At 39.8% G+C, this 15,202-nt stretch overlaps 1 protein-coding gene across 2 annotated transcripts in view; it reads right to left on the reverse strand.

Moving 5' to 3' along the window:
* Positions 1-858: 858 nt before the first annotated feature.
* LOC129698314 (protocadherin-17-like) overlaps positions 859-15,202 on the reverse strand; it is a 135,401-nt gene continuing 121,057 nt past the window's right edge. For both annotated transcript variants that reach the window (XM_055637396.1, XM_055637395.1), the window contains exon 4: positions 859-4,038. In XM_055637396.1, coding sequence (XP_055493371.1) covers positions 3,347-4,038 — 692 coding nt within the window. In that variant the 3' untranslated portion in view covers positions 859-3,346. The remainder of the gene's footprint in view (positions 4,039-15,202) is intronic.

A 15,202-nucleotide genomic window follows, 5' to 3' on the forward strand; every position in this document is an offset into this window, starting at 1 on the left:
ACCCTTTTGGCTTCATCAATTATCACCTCCAGCTCTGATTACTGTCTCTCTCATTTCACCCATCTGTTAATCAACCCCTCCTAACTTGGAGTCATAGAGGATACAGCATGGAATCAGGTTCGTCAGCCCAACTTGCCCACACTGGCCAACATGTCCCAGCTACCCTAGTTCCACCTGCCTGTGTTTGGCCCAGATCCCTCCAAATCTGTCCTATCCATGTACCTGTCTAACTGTTTCTTAAATATTGGGATAGTCCCAGCCTCGACGACCTCCTCTGGCAGCTTATTCCATACACTCACCACCCTTTGTGTGAAAAAGTTACCCCTTAAATTCCTATAAAATCTTTTCCCCTTCACTTTAAACATCTCCTGGTCCTCTATTCGCCTACTCTGGGCAAAAGACTCTGTGCATCTACACATGATTTTATACACTTGAAATTATTTTTATTTATACACCCTCCTTACTTGGATCCACCCATCATTTTGCCGGTCCTTGTCCCAGCCCTACCCCTCACCTGTCTCTGTTAGTAATTTCCCCTCCATTCCATCAGTTTGAATGAGGCTCCCGACCTGAAACATTTTCTGTCCATTTCCCTCCACAGTTGTTGCCTGACCCACTGAGTTCCTCCAGCAGTTTGTTTTTTGCTTTTAGTTGAAGGGTTGTGGAGAATCTGGTGACAAATATGTGTTTTCATTTCTCAAAGATATTCCTAAAATCATTTTTGTTTTATTTCAAGGTCGGGGGTTGGGAGCGGGAAGAGGAGCATATCATCAACCTCCCTGTGGCTGTTTAGTGAAGAAGCAACATTAGTGAATGCAAACGTAATCTTAATATTCTGTAATATAACCAATTGCATGACTGACATTACAAAATCCTCCATTTCTTGTGAGATGTGGGTTTATTCACTGATTTAGATCATACACAGGACTCCAAGATAACATCTAGTTATTAGCAATATACACAATTTGCTCAGCAATTGTAGAATTTAATTATTTTTTGGAATAGATATTTTAAGCTGTTTTGTTTTCATCAAAAACAGGGAAGCCATTTTAATATTTAATCATGGCGCCCATAGATTTCTTCAGCTGAGACACTTTCAGTAAGATTATATTTTGGTCTGATCTGCTAAACAAGGGCTGCAATTTGTTGGCAACCAGATAACTGATTTTGACAGTTACAATACCTTGCACTACTCACTGGAGCCACTCATCTGTAATTACAAAGAGGTGTCCTGTGGAACAGACAGCTCACCATACTTCCGTGGCTTTAATGAATGCAAAGGCTGGTAGCATTGATGTTAGTAATTGGTTTAATTCTTTGTCCTTGTTTTCCAGATAGATCACATTAAAACACAGCCATTTAACAATAGCAGTTGAGTTATTCCATACAACATATGCTTTTCTGTAACACCAGTTGCCCAGTGTAGCTCTGAGCCCTATGGGATGACAGGGACTGATAAATGCAGAGCATCAGTCCAAGGACCAAGGGGGGCTGGGGAAGTCAGGACCTCAATCAGGCTTCTTTCAATTACATTTCAAGTCAACAAACCTTGATAGCAAAAATCCCTCTCTACTACTTCTCTGATTAATGTTGCATGATGCCAAAATAATGTAATTAGGCATTAATGAATGGGAGTGTGTAATGTTGGCTATCAGGACTAGCTGTTGACCTGAGTGACTTCTACTCAAATTAGAAAACAAATAGCTGAAAGTATATCTTAATGAGGCTGTGAAAATATTTCACTGCTGCTTAGCCTCATTTTTTACTTTGCTGTTAATTAAAATGTTGAGGTTATGTTTTATTAAGCTGATATAGACTTAATGGAAAGCTCTTTAGAGAAAATGGATGGTGAAAAGACTAAATAATGAATAAGCAACAAAGTGTCTAAATAGGGTCATTGATGAGCTTTTAGCTCCAGTTATTATTCTTAGTTTTCATATCTAATGTGAGCATTATTAAGCGGGATTATTGTTATTTTTAGCTATCAAGCTGAGTTAACCTGATATTGTTCAATCTAATAAAAACTGCAGCGCACACAAAAAAAACTCAACAACGTTGAAACATTTCAAAATATGGAGACAATTTCAAAACAATACTGATAAGTATACATTTCTAATTTGGTCACCATACTTTGAATGATTGATATACTTGAGGGGTTAATTTGATGTATACATTACTGGCTCGTTAAACAGAATCTGCTTGTGTACACTGCTTCCCACATTCCAAAGGGAAAAAGGGGAAAATAGTGAAATTAAACTCATAGAGTTCGACAGCTACTAAGGCAACATTTGCCAAATACAGTATAAGCCCAAATATTTTGCAACACAACTATATATTAATTTAATAAAATACACAATATAGCTCTTAGTACAATTAACAAATTTGGCTCATATGCACTGATATTGCAATAAAAATTAAAAAGCTAGATTCGATGTAAACACTCCATGATTTTTCCATTTGCACATTTATGTTTTGTTTTGCGAGTACTTCATAGGTATTCCCTTTCATGAGTCATTTTAGTGTCCATTTTGAATGCAACATAAATATCTACAAACATGGAACAGTGTTTTTTCTTACACAACATATTTTTATCATCTGACAATAATATGATGACAACATTATGATAGCTAAAATGTTGAAGAGGAATTCAAACAACTGGACACTAAAATGTCGCTCTTTGGTAGAACAGCTCAGAGAATACCCTTTTGTATTTGTTTTCGCTTTGTGGCTGTGGGGCGAAACTTTTTCCTCCGCAGGACCCATTTAATAGGAATATTTTAAAGCGGGTTTGTACAAATGGTTTAGATGTGCATTGTTGCATAATGATCCAGAAATGCCCAATGTGATGACAATCAATGATGCACTGTTTACTGCAGATAAATCTAGTTCATAAGGACACCTACATCGGCCAACTATAACTGTACACGCTGAATTAGACTCAATGTTTTCTGCAAAGCTGATACTTGCTTCTTATAACGCTGCCCTTTGTGGATTTAATTCTCCTAATGCAGAGCTCTTCTGCATAGCTTATCAGCATCTGCACCCGCACTTTATTCTCGGGAAGGGCACATTTTGAGATTGTCAAAATTCAATTCAGTGAATGAAGCACATCAATTTTCATAACTATCCTGGTGAAAACACATGTAGTTTGTTTCCTAAGACACACAAAAAAAACAATGATAAGTGCACAATAGGCACTTTGAATTCTAGCTCACAGAATCAACCAGCATGATCTTTCCTTTTATTCTGTCACAGTTCTTCATATGATAAAACAATGCTGCCTCAAACTTTTTGAGTGTTTGTCCTTTAGAAGAAAGGTAGTGAACTGTTTCTAGGTACTCTTAATTCATTTTCTCATCGTTGAAGGGTCACTTCCTCGACAATCTTGTAAAAGCTTGTCGATTTCTCGAACTACCTGCTCAGCATCCACTCCATCCCGTCCTTGGTCCCGTGTTGAGGATTCATACTGATCCAAGACAGTGTCTACCTCACTGTATTCTCGACCAACTCTTGAGTGCACATCTGCAAAGACTGTAGCCACTGCTTCAGGTGTAATAAAATGGCTGTCACGTCGTTTATCAGGAGATGGGAAGTGGCCATCAGATGTTAGGTATTGGCTGCTTGACTCTGCTGACGTGTCGGCCATTTTTGGCTTCACCTCAAATCCACTCAGGGATTGTTTACTTGATTTGTTGCTACCTGCAACTGAAGTCTTGTCCGGACTGCTTGCAGCTGAAGAGACCTCTTGCAAGAGAGGACTAAGAGCACGCTTTGCTTTTAAATAGGGTTTTACATTTGCAACAAGAATGGTGTGCTCTCGCTTGTCTTTCCCAAAAGTACAGAAAGTTTTTTTCCCAGAAGGAATTGTGTTTTCTTGAGATTCAGATTCAACTGCGGCCTCCACTGCTGGTACAAAAACATTCCGACGATAATCTGAACATTCAGCTTGGTTTGGAACAGGGAACTGAGGCATCCAACACTTATCTGAATGACCCAAGACACGGCATTCATCTGTACAATTGACACAGTCCTCCTTCTCTGTAAAAAAACAAAACCTATTATGCCTTGGAGAACAAATCACTTTAGCCACAGAACACTCACATTAACAGCCAAGGCCTATAATTAGTCCAATTAGCTCTAGGTAGCGGAAATGAGGAGTATCAAGGATAGAGAAAGTGTCTCTCCAGTCAGATAACCAAGGCTATAATAACTCATATGTAAATGATATTAAATTATTTTCTTCACATTACACATATACCTGTTGTTCAATATCAATTTAATCAATTTAAATATCAAGATATAAACATGCCAACTATAATGTATTAAAATGATTCGCAAAATGTGTGAATTCATGAAACAGCAATTTTCAAATTATCATCTATTTCATTTTACAAATCAGATACGATGTTTTCATTTCAATAACACTATCAGATATTTTTAAGAACAAATTTTTGTTGTAAACTCATTCTGAAAATATCTAGATTTTACAGTTTGATAAATGTTAATTAATTATAAAAGCAGTTTCGGCTTTCCATTATGATTATGAAAGCAATTGTTTGAACTGGAATAGGTGACGTTTCGGGTCGAGACCCTTCGTCAGACTATCTCAGTGCATTCAATGGCAAGTTCGAAGAAATTTTTCAGAAACATATTTCTGGGACAAATACAAATAAATACGTCCATTTCTTAAAGTTATTTTGTTGATTTGTTAACATTATATCTTGATGTAATTCTATGTTACTACCATGTTAGCAAGATTTTATTTATCTTTACACATCTTTCATGAGATCAGGATATTTCAAGGGGCTTTATATCCAATTAAGATACTAATTGTGCTCTGCAGTAACTTGTAACATCGGAAATGCAGTAACCAATTTGTACTCAGCAGGGTCCGGTGACGACCAATGAGATAAATAACCAGAAAATCTTTAATTGGACATTAAAGCACAGAAATTTGGTGTACTAGACATATGCTGTGTTCAATGCAAATGCTATTTGGATCTCTTGAAAACAATGTCAACAAAAAGTCATTAAGGAGTCACATGACACTTTTATGTGCTAATATGATTTTTGATGGGAGATGCATGTCGCATTCACAGCTGTTGCATCATTACTGTGTTTATAGTAGGTGGGTCACCACCTAATTAACTAACCCTGTGATGGCCACAGGGTAGCTGAAGAAAAGAAACTGCAGTGCTGTGAAAGTGAACATAGAGGAGGCTCTTAGATAGATACAAAATTCTGGAGTAACTCAGCGGGACAGGCAGCATCTCTGGCGAGTAGGAATGGGTGACGTTTCGGGTTGAGCCCTTCTTCAGACTGATGTCAGGGGTTGGGCGGTAGAGATAAAATGTAGTCGGAGACAATAAGACTGGTCGGAGAACTGGGAAGGGGGATGGGATGGAGAGAGAGGGAAAGCAAGGCCATCCCCTCCCACTTCCCAGTTCTCCAACCCATTTCCTCCCCCTTCCCAGTTCTCCCACCAGTCTTACTGTCTCTGACTACATTTTATCTCTGTACCGCCCAACCCCTGACATCAGTCTGAAGGGTCTCGACCCGAAAGGCACCCATTCCTTCTCTCCAGAGATGCTGCCTGTCCCGCTGAGTTACTCCAGCATTTTGTGTATATCTTCGACTTAAACCAGCATCTGCAGTTCTTTCCTACACAAGGTGGAATCTCTTCTTTGATTCTAGCCACCCACTGTATGACGGGCTGGCACGGACAACATCTGTGCTTTGAATGGACTGAAGCAAAGCTGAGATGTGGACTCATCAAATTGCCAGTAACAACAGCAAACAGAAGTGATTCAAACAAAGAAGCTGTGATCAGTGAAAGGACCACCGCTCATTCATTTAACACAATGCTGCCTGGAAAACTGAGGCTGTCAGATGCCAAATATAAGACGTCGATGAGACAGTGCGTATTTATTTTAAGTTATCTCATTTTCAATTCCTGCAGATAAACTCCTAGTTTTCTTCCTTGAGTGAGCAGGAGCGGTTGTTGGTCACAAACTAGAGCTCCAATTTCTAATCATGCGGAGCAAATGATTGCTGTTTGACTTGGAACAGCGTTAAGTATGTTACTCATGCAGGGCTAACGTCAGTTGTGCCAAGGTGGATTGCTGAAACCAATTGTGTGATGACTAGTTTCATTAGGAAGGGACTCATCGCATGATCTTCCCCAGATAAAACTGGTTTTACATGCTATTTACACAAAGTAAATCATACACAAATAAGCTTAAAGATCCCAGATAAGGTGAGAAATGGTTCTTCTATTGAGTATTAATGATATTGTTATGAGCAATACAGATTATGTTATCATCATTACTGACAGGTAGCTTTGCCTTTGCCTGCCATGGTACATAATATAACTGTACACTCGAGGTATACTGAAAACTACAGGGAAATGCTTGGCAGGGCACAAACACACACATGCTGTGGCCAAGAGCAGACGTTACCATATTTTCTGGTCACAAGTGGGCTGCCATATGGATTGCTGACCTCGGCACAACATTCCAACTACATAGAAGGATGCCATTGCTGCAGTAAAAGCAACAACACGTCCATAATGAAGCAGCCTCACACTTGCAGCATCGTGCCTATACTATGTTGCGGGTTAGATGATTTGGTAAATGTACAATAGTCTAAAAGAAAATCTATATTCCTCTTTCAACATCGCACAATGTTGGATAGAGTGGATGTGGAGGGGATGTTTCCACCAGTGGGAGAGTCTAGGACTAGGGAAGGGGACGGGATGGAGAGAGAGGGAAAGTGTAGAGGTCATAGCCTCAGAATTAAAGGAAGTTCTTTTAGGAAGGAGATGAGGATGAATGTCTTTAGTCAGAGGGTGATGAATCTGTGGAATTATTTTCCACAGAAGGCTGTGGAGGCAAAGTCAGTGGATATATTTAGGGCAGAGATAGATAGATTATCGATTAGTTGGGTGTCAGAGGTTATGGGGAGAAGGCAGGAGAATGGGGTTAGGAGGGAGAGATCAGCCATGATTGAATGGCCGTGTAGACTTGATGGGCCGAATTGCCTAATTCTGCTCCTATCACTTATGATCTACAATATTCCAAACTGCTCTGCGTGTGTTGGAAAATGAAAACTCAGGACAGATAACCATAAAGAGACAGTTTTTAAGAGCAACTTAAAGGAAGAAAGCTAATGGAATGTTGGCCTTAACAAGAAGATTTCAGTATAGTAGTAGAGGTTCTTCTGCAGTTGTATAGGGATCTGGTAAGGCCACATCTAGAGTATTGTGTACAGTTTTGGTCTAATTTGAGCAAGGACATCCTTGTGATTGAGACAGTGCTGCGTAGGTTCACGAGATTGATCCCTGGAATGATGGGACTATCATATGAGGAAAGATTGAAAAGACTAGTCTTGTATTCACTGGAGTTTAGAAGGATGAGGGGTATCTTATAGAAACATATAATATAAAAGGTCTGGACAAGCTAGATGCAGGAAAAATGTTCCCAATGTTGGGCGAATCCAGAACTAGGGGGGCACAGTCTTAGAATAAAGGGAAGGTCATTTAAGACTGAGGTGAGGAAAAACTTTTTCACCCAGAAGGTTGTGAATTTGTGGAATTCCCTGCCACAGAGGGCAGTGGAGGCCAAATCATTGGATGGATTTAAGAGAGAGTTAGATAGAGCTCTTGGAGCTAGTGGAATCAAGGGATATGGGGAGAAGGCAGGCACGGGTTATTGATTTGGGACGATCAGCCATGATCACAATGAATGGCGGTGCTGGCTTGAAGGGCTGAATGGCCTCCTCCTGCACCTATTTTCTATGTTTCTAAGACTAAGATCTTTCTTGTTCAGGAGTTAGTGTTTGCTCTAACTCAAGAGAACTGAGCATGTCAATACTACCGACATTTCAGTGCAGTGCTAGAGTGCTCCCTCTTTCAATTAATTTCAAGTTAGTAATAACAGTGCCCTTTGTTTCGGTATTAATAGATAAGTGACAGCAGGGTGGTACATTAGCTCTAGGGCAGGATGCTGCTTCTTCTATGCTTTTCTAATAACCAAAGATTTTTCTGAAAGTTGTAGTTAGCTTGCAAAGTGGCGAGGCAAGTGGAAATAAAGTTACTGTGGAGAGGCAAATGGAAATAAAGTTAAAAAACCTGAGTGTGATTTATGCTGGGGTATTTGTGATATACATTTGGAAATATCTATTTAGAAATTGTATCATTCTTATTTTCAAAAAATAGTGAGGATATGACAGCAGAAGTAAGAAAGGGGGAAATATGTAAAGTACAAGCAGTCATAATTCAGATAGATGGAAATTTCTAGCAGCTTGTGTATACCCAATTTTATTTATTTTTCACTCCAGGTATACAGGCTGTAAAATTGGGTTTGGCTCATTAATGTGACCGGATTCCCTTTCTGTCAGATCATCAATCGGGTTTCATTTAACATCCCCTTTTCATTATAGAAACTATTATTTTTAGTAACTAATGAGTCACATCTGATTTCCTTAATAATGGACACCATAAATGAAGGGTGGCACAGTGGCATAGCTGGTAGAGCTGCTGCCGCACAGTGCTAGAGACCCGGGTTTGATCCTGATCTTGGGTGTTGTCTTTGTGGAGATTCCATGTTCCCTCTGTGACATTATAGATTTCTTCCGGGTGCTCCGATTTCCTCCCACATCCCAAAGACCTGCGGATTTATAGGTTAGTTGGCCTTTGCAAACTGCCCCTAGGGTGTGGGGAGTGGATGAGAAGGTGAGATAACATAGAGCTAATGAGTGACTGATGGTCAGTTTGGACTCGGTGGGCTGTTTCCATGCTGTATCTCCAAACTAAACTAAACCTTCCCATGTTAGTTGAGGTGTTCCTCACTCAGACTTTAAAATTTGATTTCCTTTATGACTCTGTAGTTGCACTATCCAAAAAAGGAGGTAGTTGCTGTATGGCCAGCAAAACAAAAACTGTGGATGCCAGTGACTGCATCTTTATGCTCCTGATCATGACACACCAAGGAACAAGTGATGATTTATGAAATCTAGCCATAACTCTTATTAATTTCCACATATAAATATTTAAACTTAAAGTTACCTGCAATACTTGATGTTATTCTTTGTTACTTTTTAATGTTCATTTTAGGAACAGTCATATTTGAAGTATTTGTACTCTATCACCCTTTCCCACAGGGACCATTTATACAAATGAATTTTGGTGATATCAGAAAACATGGAGATACAAGGAATGAACTAAATAAAACTTGTTCTTGAAAACAGACTGGCTCCGACAGTACTCTGCAAAAACATGCTAAAACCTGACATCAGATATCACTGCTCTGCAGAAGCAATGCAGGATAAACAATGGAAATATTTAGAAATATTTAACTAAAACCAGGTGTCAATATTAGGCATATTAATAAAACTGGTTTATATTGGGGCAAAGAACCTTATGCCTGAAGCCCCAATATGAGAAATTTAGCATGACACAAGGTTCACTTCATCAAAGCTACCGAATAGGCCTATTCTTGATTAGCACCCTGCAGTACTTTAACAAAAGGAAGCAATAGACAGAAAGGAGTTTTCTTGTAAATGAGGAAAACGTGTTTTTCTTTCAGCTCTCTGTGATGGAATTTCTTACTTCTCTGGTATAAATATTTTCAAATTGTACTCAGAAAAGGACTTATTTTGTTCACTGTGTAGAGCATATCTCAAATACCCTAAAACAAGCAATAACTCAATTTTGACAAAATTGTCAGTTGATTCCTTTTGTCAAAGTAGGGCAGTACAGGTGTCAGAGGTTATGGGGAGAAGGCAGGAGAATGGGGTTAGGAGGGAGAGATAGTTCAGCCATGATTGAATGGCAGAGTAGACTTGATGGTCCGAATGGCCTAATCCTACTCCTATTCCTTTATGACCTTATGACCATGCAAAGTAAATCTGGCAAGTCCAAAGAGTCCTGTGAAAGGGGGAAGATGGCTGTAGACCAGAATAGAGGTGATACTGTAACTTAGATAGAAGGGCAGGGCAGAGGATTGGTAACTGGTGTTGTTGGAATATTTTGGTTGAGTATGTGGGTGGGTAGATGGTGGGAATTTGACAGTGAGAGTTATGATAACTAGTAAGGGATTTGTGATTGATGGTCAGGGAAATAGGGCAGGGAATAGTCATCAGATTGAGTGGGTGGTATCGTTTGGGAGAAGGAGCATAGATTTTTAAGGAGAGGACGATGCGTGGGTGACTTTGCCAGACTGGTAGATAAGTGTTGGGTTAGGTTAGGGTATGTCAGAAGACTGGAAATAGAGGCTTCTAAATGGTATGGGGTTGCTAAGGCAAGTCCCCTTTAAGTACCAATGAAACAGGCCTCACGAACAATGTTTCTGCTTCTGCTTTGAGCAAACGTTGCATGAGAGAAAACCATCATAACAAGTTGTTTGGGACAGTGAAGTGGCAACAGCTCTGGGGAAACTGTAATACCTTCAACAGAAAGCATTGGTTAATTTTCACCTAATGTAAACCCTTAATCCCAGAGGTGTCTGTACTTCATGGATGCACTTATTAGGTGTACTACATGCTGTAAAGAACAAAGCAAGATAATAAATCTTTGGAAATCTGGCCAGAAATTACAAGGCAGTAATTCAATTAAGCATTTCTCATAATGTCATAAACTGCAAGGGCGGTTTAAGGAGAACCCAAAGAAATGGATTACTGCTTAACCTTATTGCTACATATATATCAAAGGGGGACAGATTTGTAGCCTCCTGCCTATGTTGAATGGTGTTCCTCATTTATAAAAGCTGTATGGCAGCTGCACCAAATGCAATGGAGGCAGTACATAGAAATGATAGAATAAAAATATAGGGACACATAGCTGAAGGTGCAGGCACCTGCTGTATGTAATTGATTCCGCATTAGCACCAATTTCTCCCCAGCAGGATAGTGGCATTTGTAACAAACACCATAGAAATAGATAAATAAGTGGAAAATAGATAGAAATAGATGAATATGTATTTTAAACAGTTTGCTTTAATCTTCTGTCCCTGTGACTTCTTTATTGATACGAGGAGTTTAAAATTCAAGGCAATTTTGGTCCTTTTTATGACAGATAACATTTTAAAATTACAAACTACAGGAGGACATTCGTTCCGTTGTGGCTGTGCCAGCTCTTTTTGAAACAGCAATCCAATAAATCCCGCACTGCTGCAGTCTTCTTCTATGCTGTTAGCTGTCCTCACATCACATACAATTATGGAAATGTGGTTTAATGAATCAAGATTGATTCCCTTGCAACTGCATTGAGTCTCACTGTGTCTTGCTAATTCTCCATGGTCTGTCTCAGGATTTGTATTTCACTTTGCCTCTCTAATTTCAACAAATCTGAACACAAAGAACATCTCTGAAATGATAGCGTTGATCTCCTGCAATGCGACTAACAGACTTAAATTCAATGTCCAACTGATCTGAAGCAAATTACATCTCCATAACAATTGGTATGTAAGGGATCAACTGGCCTGATTTGATATATATTTGTTAATTAACATGTTTCTTCTCAAATACTTTACATTGTCCCCGTGCATGGGTGAATAGTAGAATCTGGGGAGAGATGATGAGAATATAAGGACAATGGGGAAAGTTATTTAATTGAGGTAAAACAGATTACTGATGTTGCATTGTTCTTGGTAAATCCTCATCTGACAGTTGTTTAAGGGCCAGCACATCGGAGTTCAGGACCAGCATGGTCCAATAAGGGGGGGGGGGGGGGGGGGGGGGTTAAGAATGGCAAGATAAGGGAACCTTGGATGACTAAAGAAGTTATACATTTGTAAATTTGTTCTTTAAACAAAAAGTTGTAGGTGTCTGTGACATGGTGGCAGTGGTGGTAATAGTGCCATTTAAGAGGGTTTTAGATGGGTACATGGATATGCCAAGAATGGAGAGATATGGATCACGTGCAGGCAGAGGAGATTAGTTTGGTATATTTGGCATAGACATTGTGAGCTTAAGGGCCTGTTCTTGTGGTGCACTGTGCCATGTTGCATGTTCTAAGGAAAATAAAATAAAATTAATGTAGTGTCACTATAAAGTGGTGGATGGTGTGTGGTGGGTGTGGATTTGGTGGGCCAAATGGCCTGTAGCCATGCTGTATGACTTTCTGATTCTAAAAGTAAATCCTAAAATCTATTTGAATAAAGAGGACATGCAGCAAACTTTACAATCCAGCAGGTAGCACTTGATATTAATAAATCTGATGCCAATTAACCTTCGAACCTGTACGTTTTTGGTGTGTGGGAGGAAACCGGAGCACCTGGAGAAAACCCACATGGTCACAGGGAGAAGGTACAAAGTCCGTACATACAGCATCCATAGTCAGGATTGAACCCAGGTCTCTAGCGCTGTAAAGCAGCAACTCTACCGTTGCACCATTGTGCCACCTTGATAAAATTCTTCCTAAATATAACTCAGCACTTAGACGCTCCAGCCATCTGCAGTCATGGATTCCACAGTTTCATCACTCTGATTGAAGACATTTATCTTCCTCAGTTGAAAATTGCTTGGGCTAATGCCTGAGATACCCCAGCCAGCAGAACATCCTCTCTGCACCTTGTGTGTCCAGCCCTGTCAGAATTTTCAATTGCCTCAACAAGATCACCTTTCATTTTTGAAGTTTGACTGTATATATATGTCTTGAGATTGGAAGCACACGATAATCAGGAGTCATGGGCATACACATTGTAAAGTTACATCTCAGTGAATGAACATTCCCTATTTTTGCCTCCTTTAAATGAGGTTAAGATTAGCTGAGGAATTAAGGTTGTGCTTGCAATACCTTTCATCTATGCAACATCTTTGAAATAGCATAATGTCCTGTGTCGCTTTACAGGAACATTATCAAACAAAAGCTAATGCAAAGCCGCAAAAGAAGGTCTTAGGGCAGGTGGTTAAAAGCTTGCACCAACACATTAGTATTAAAGAAAATCTTAAAAGATGAGAGAAGGGTCAAGAAGAAGTTTAGAGAAGCCGTTACATTGAGCCTTGGTGGTTGAAGGCACAGTTGTCAATGGTATAGTGATTAAAGTCCAGGGCAACCACGAATTAGAGAAGTAGAGAATTAGAAAAGTAAAGATATCTTAATTGCACTGGAGGAGATTATAGAGAATCCTGGCTTCCTGGCCTTCAGTCGAGAAGGTTGTTGGCTACAACCTTCCCCCCATCAACGAACTGTACACTGCAAGGGCCAGGTAGTGAGCTGGGTAAGATCATCTCTGACCCCTCTCACCCTGGTCACAAATTCTTTGAAGCACTTCTCTCTGGAAGGCGACTCAGGACTGTCAATGCTGTCGCAGCCAGAACATAAAAACAGCTTTTTTCCACAAGCAGTAGCTCTACTCAACAGCCAAAAGTCTGTAGCCTCATTTTGGTCTGGTATTTTATTTAATTCTTCACGTGTTTAAATTATAATGTTTTATTTTGAATTGTTTACTGTATATCGTGTTGTTACTTGCGAGCACAGCACCAAGGCAAATTCCTTGTATGTATACATACTTGGCTAATAAAACTTATTCTATTTAAAATTTCATCACCTCGAATTGGAAAATTACCAAACATTGAATGTCAGTTAGTAAAAAAACTACACATATTAATTACATTAATCCGCCTTTTAAGTGCCAATAACTGAAAACACTCAACAGCATCAAGCCATGAATTAATCTTTGAAGTTTCACTAAGTTTGGAGAGGGGGAAGTAAAATTATCACCAAGGATGAACCATTACGATTGATGTGGCAGTTAAGCACCTTCTCTGTAATCGGTCAATAAATTCTAAAACAGATCGCGTAAACAATGGTTCACAAAGCTACACAGAGAAATTGCCAGGTAAGAAAGCCATAAACTGAATGCCAGAGAAAATGGATACTGTAATATTGTCCAAGGTAGACACAAAGTACTGGAGGAACTCAGCGGGCCAGGCAACATATCTGGAGAGAAGGAACGGGTGATGTTTCAGGTCGAGACCCTTCTTCAGACTGATGTCAGGGGAGTGGGCGGTACACAGATAAAATGTAGTCAGGGACTGTATGACTGGGAGGAGAACTGGGAAGGGGGAGGGGATAGAGAGAGAGGGAAAGCAAGGGCTACTTGAAGTTAGAGAAATAATAATGTAATAATGTCCATTGCTCAAGAACAGTCCAAAAACTCAGGGAAGCTCAGTACTTTAATATCCCAAATGGAATATTGACTGCTGGTCAGTTGGGTGGACTGTTTTGTGGGAGGCAAACTGTCTGCTTCCTCCAGGCTTGTTAGTCAGACATAAAGATCTCCTAACCTACCTGGAACAAGCAGCAAGACAGCTGGCATTGGCAACCTAAGGCATAATTATGCTATTCTGGGTATATTGATTGCCATAATTAGCAGAATGACCATTTCTCTGTTTGATTGGTATATTGAAAATAGCTATTGCTTTTTTTTTAGCTAATGTTAGTCTCTTCATATATGCAAACTATTCTTTGTTGCTGAATTAAGAATAAAGTGTTACATTTGTTTGACTGAAATGCTACCATTATAGTTCTTGAAATCAAGTTGCTCCACTTGAATCCAGCTAATAATTCACGGGATTCATGGGGCAGACAGTCATGTTTGGAAATCCCAGTACCCAAGATGACAAATGTTCCCCAGTGAAATAGGAGCAGGATATATTTCTTCAACGCGACTGGGTGACCTCGCTGATACACAACAAAATACGAAAATTGGGTACCATGGTAGAGATCTGCTGCAGTCACTTCGAACGATTCTGCAGTGAGAAAGTTAAGAGTCAATGTGATCTTAGCCTCAATGAAGAGAGAAACCCGGCACAGGAGAATGGTGATCAATCTTTCCCTAGCATTTCACATATCTCAGTGATGATAGTTTTTGAATGCCCGAGCCTGCGTTGTAGTACATTGAGGTCCAGGTTGAATGTGTTGCCTCTGGGAGTAGTGTCTTTGCGGATGAGCATGTCTGAGTCTCTAGACCCGAGTTCCCAATCACCATGAGTGGCCAGCTACGGCCAAAATAATGCCACCAAGCCATGGCCAATAATGGGGACTATCAATGCCACATTGGTATACATTATAAGAGTCCATCGACCCAGTGGCTGCACTTCCTATTGGTTGTAGCGTGGACTATGAAAGGCACTGAGAGTTTGCAGGTGTGTCTTCAAATGTCATCAATGTCCATTTAAAAAGCCATTTACAGATGATGAA

Source organism: Leucoraja erinacea, chromosome 6 (assembly GCF_028641065.1).
Source record: "Leucoraja erinacea ecotype New England chromosome 6, Leri_hhj_1, whole genome shotgun sequence".
In the NCBI taxonomy this organism is placed as follows: Eukaryota; Metazoa; Chordata; class Chondrichthyes; order Rajiformes; family Rajidae; genus Leucoraja; species Leucoraja erinaceus.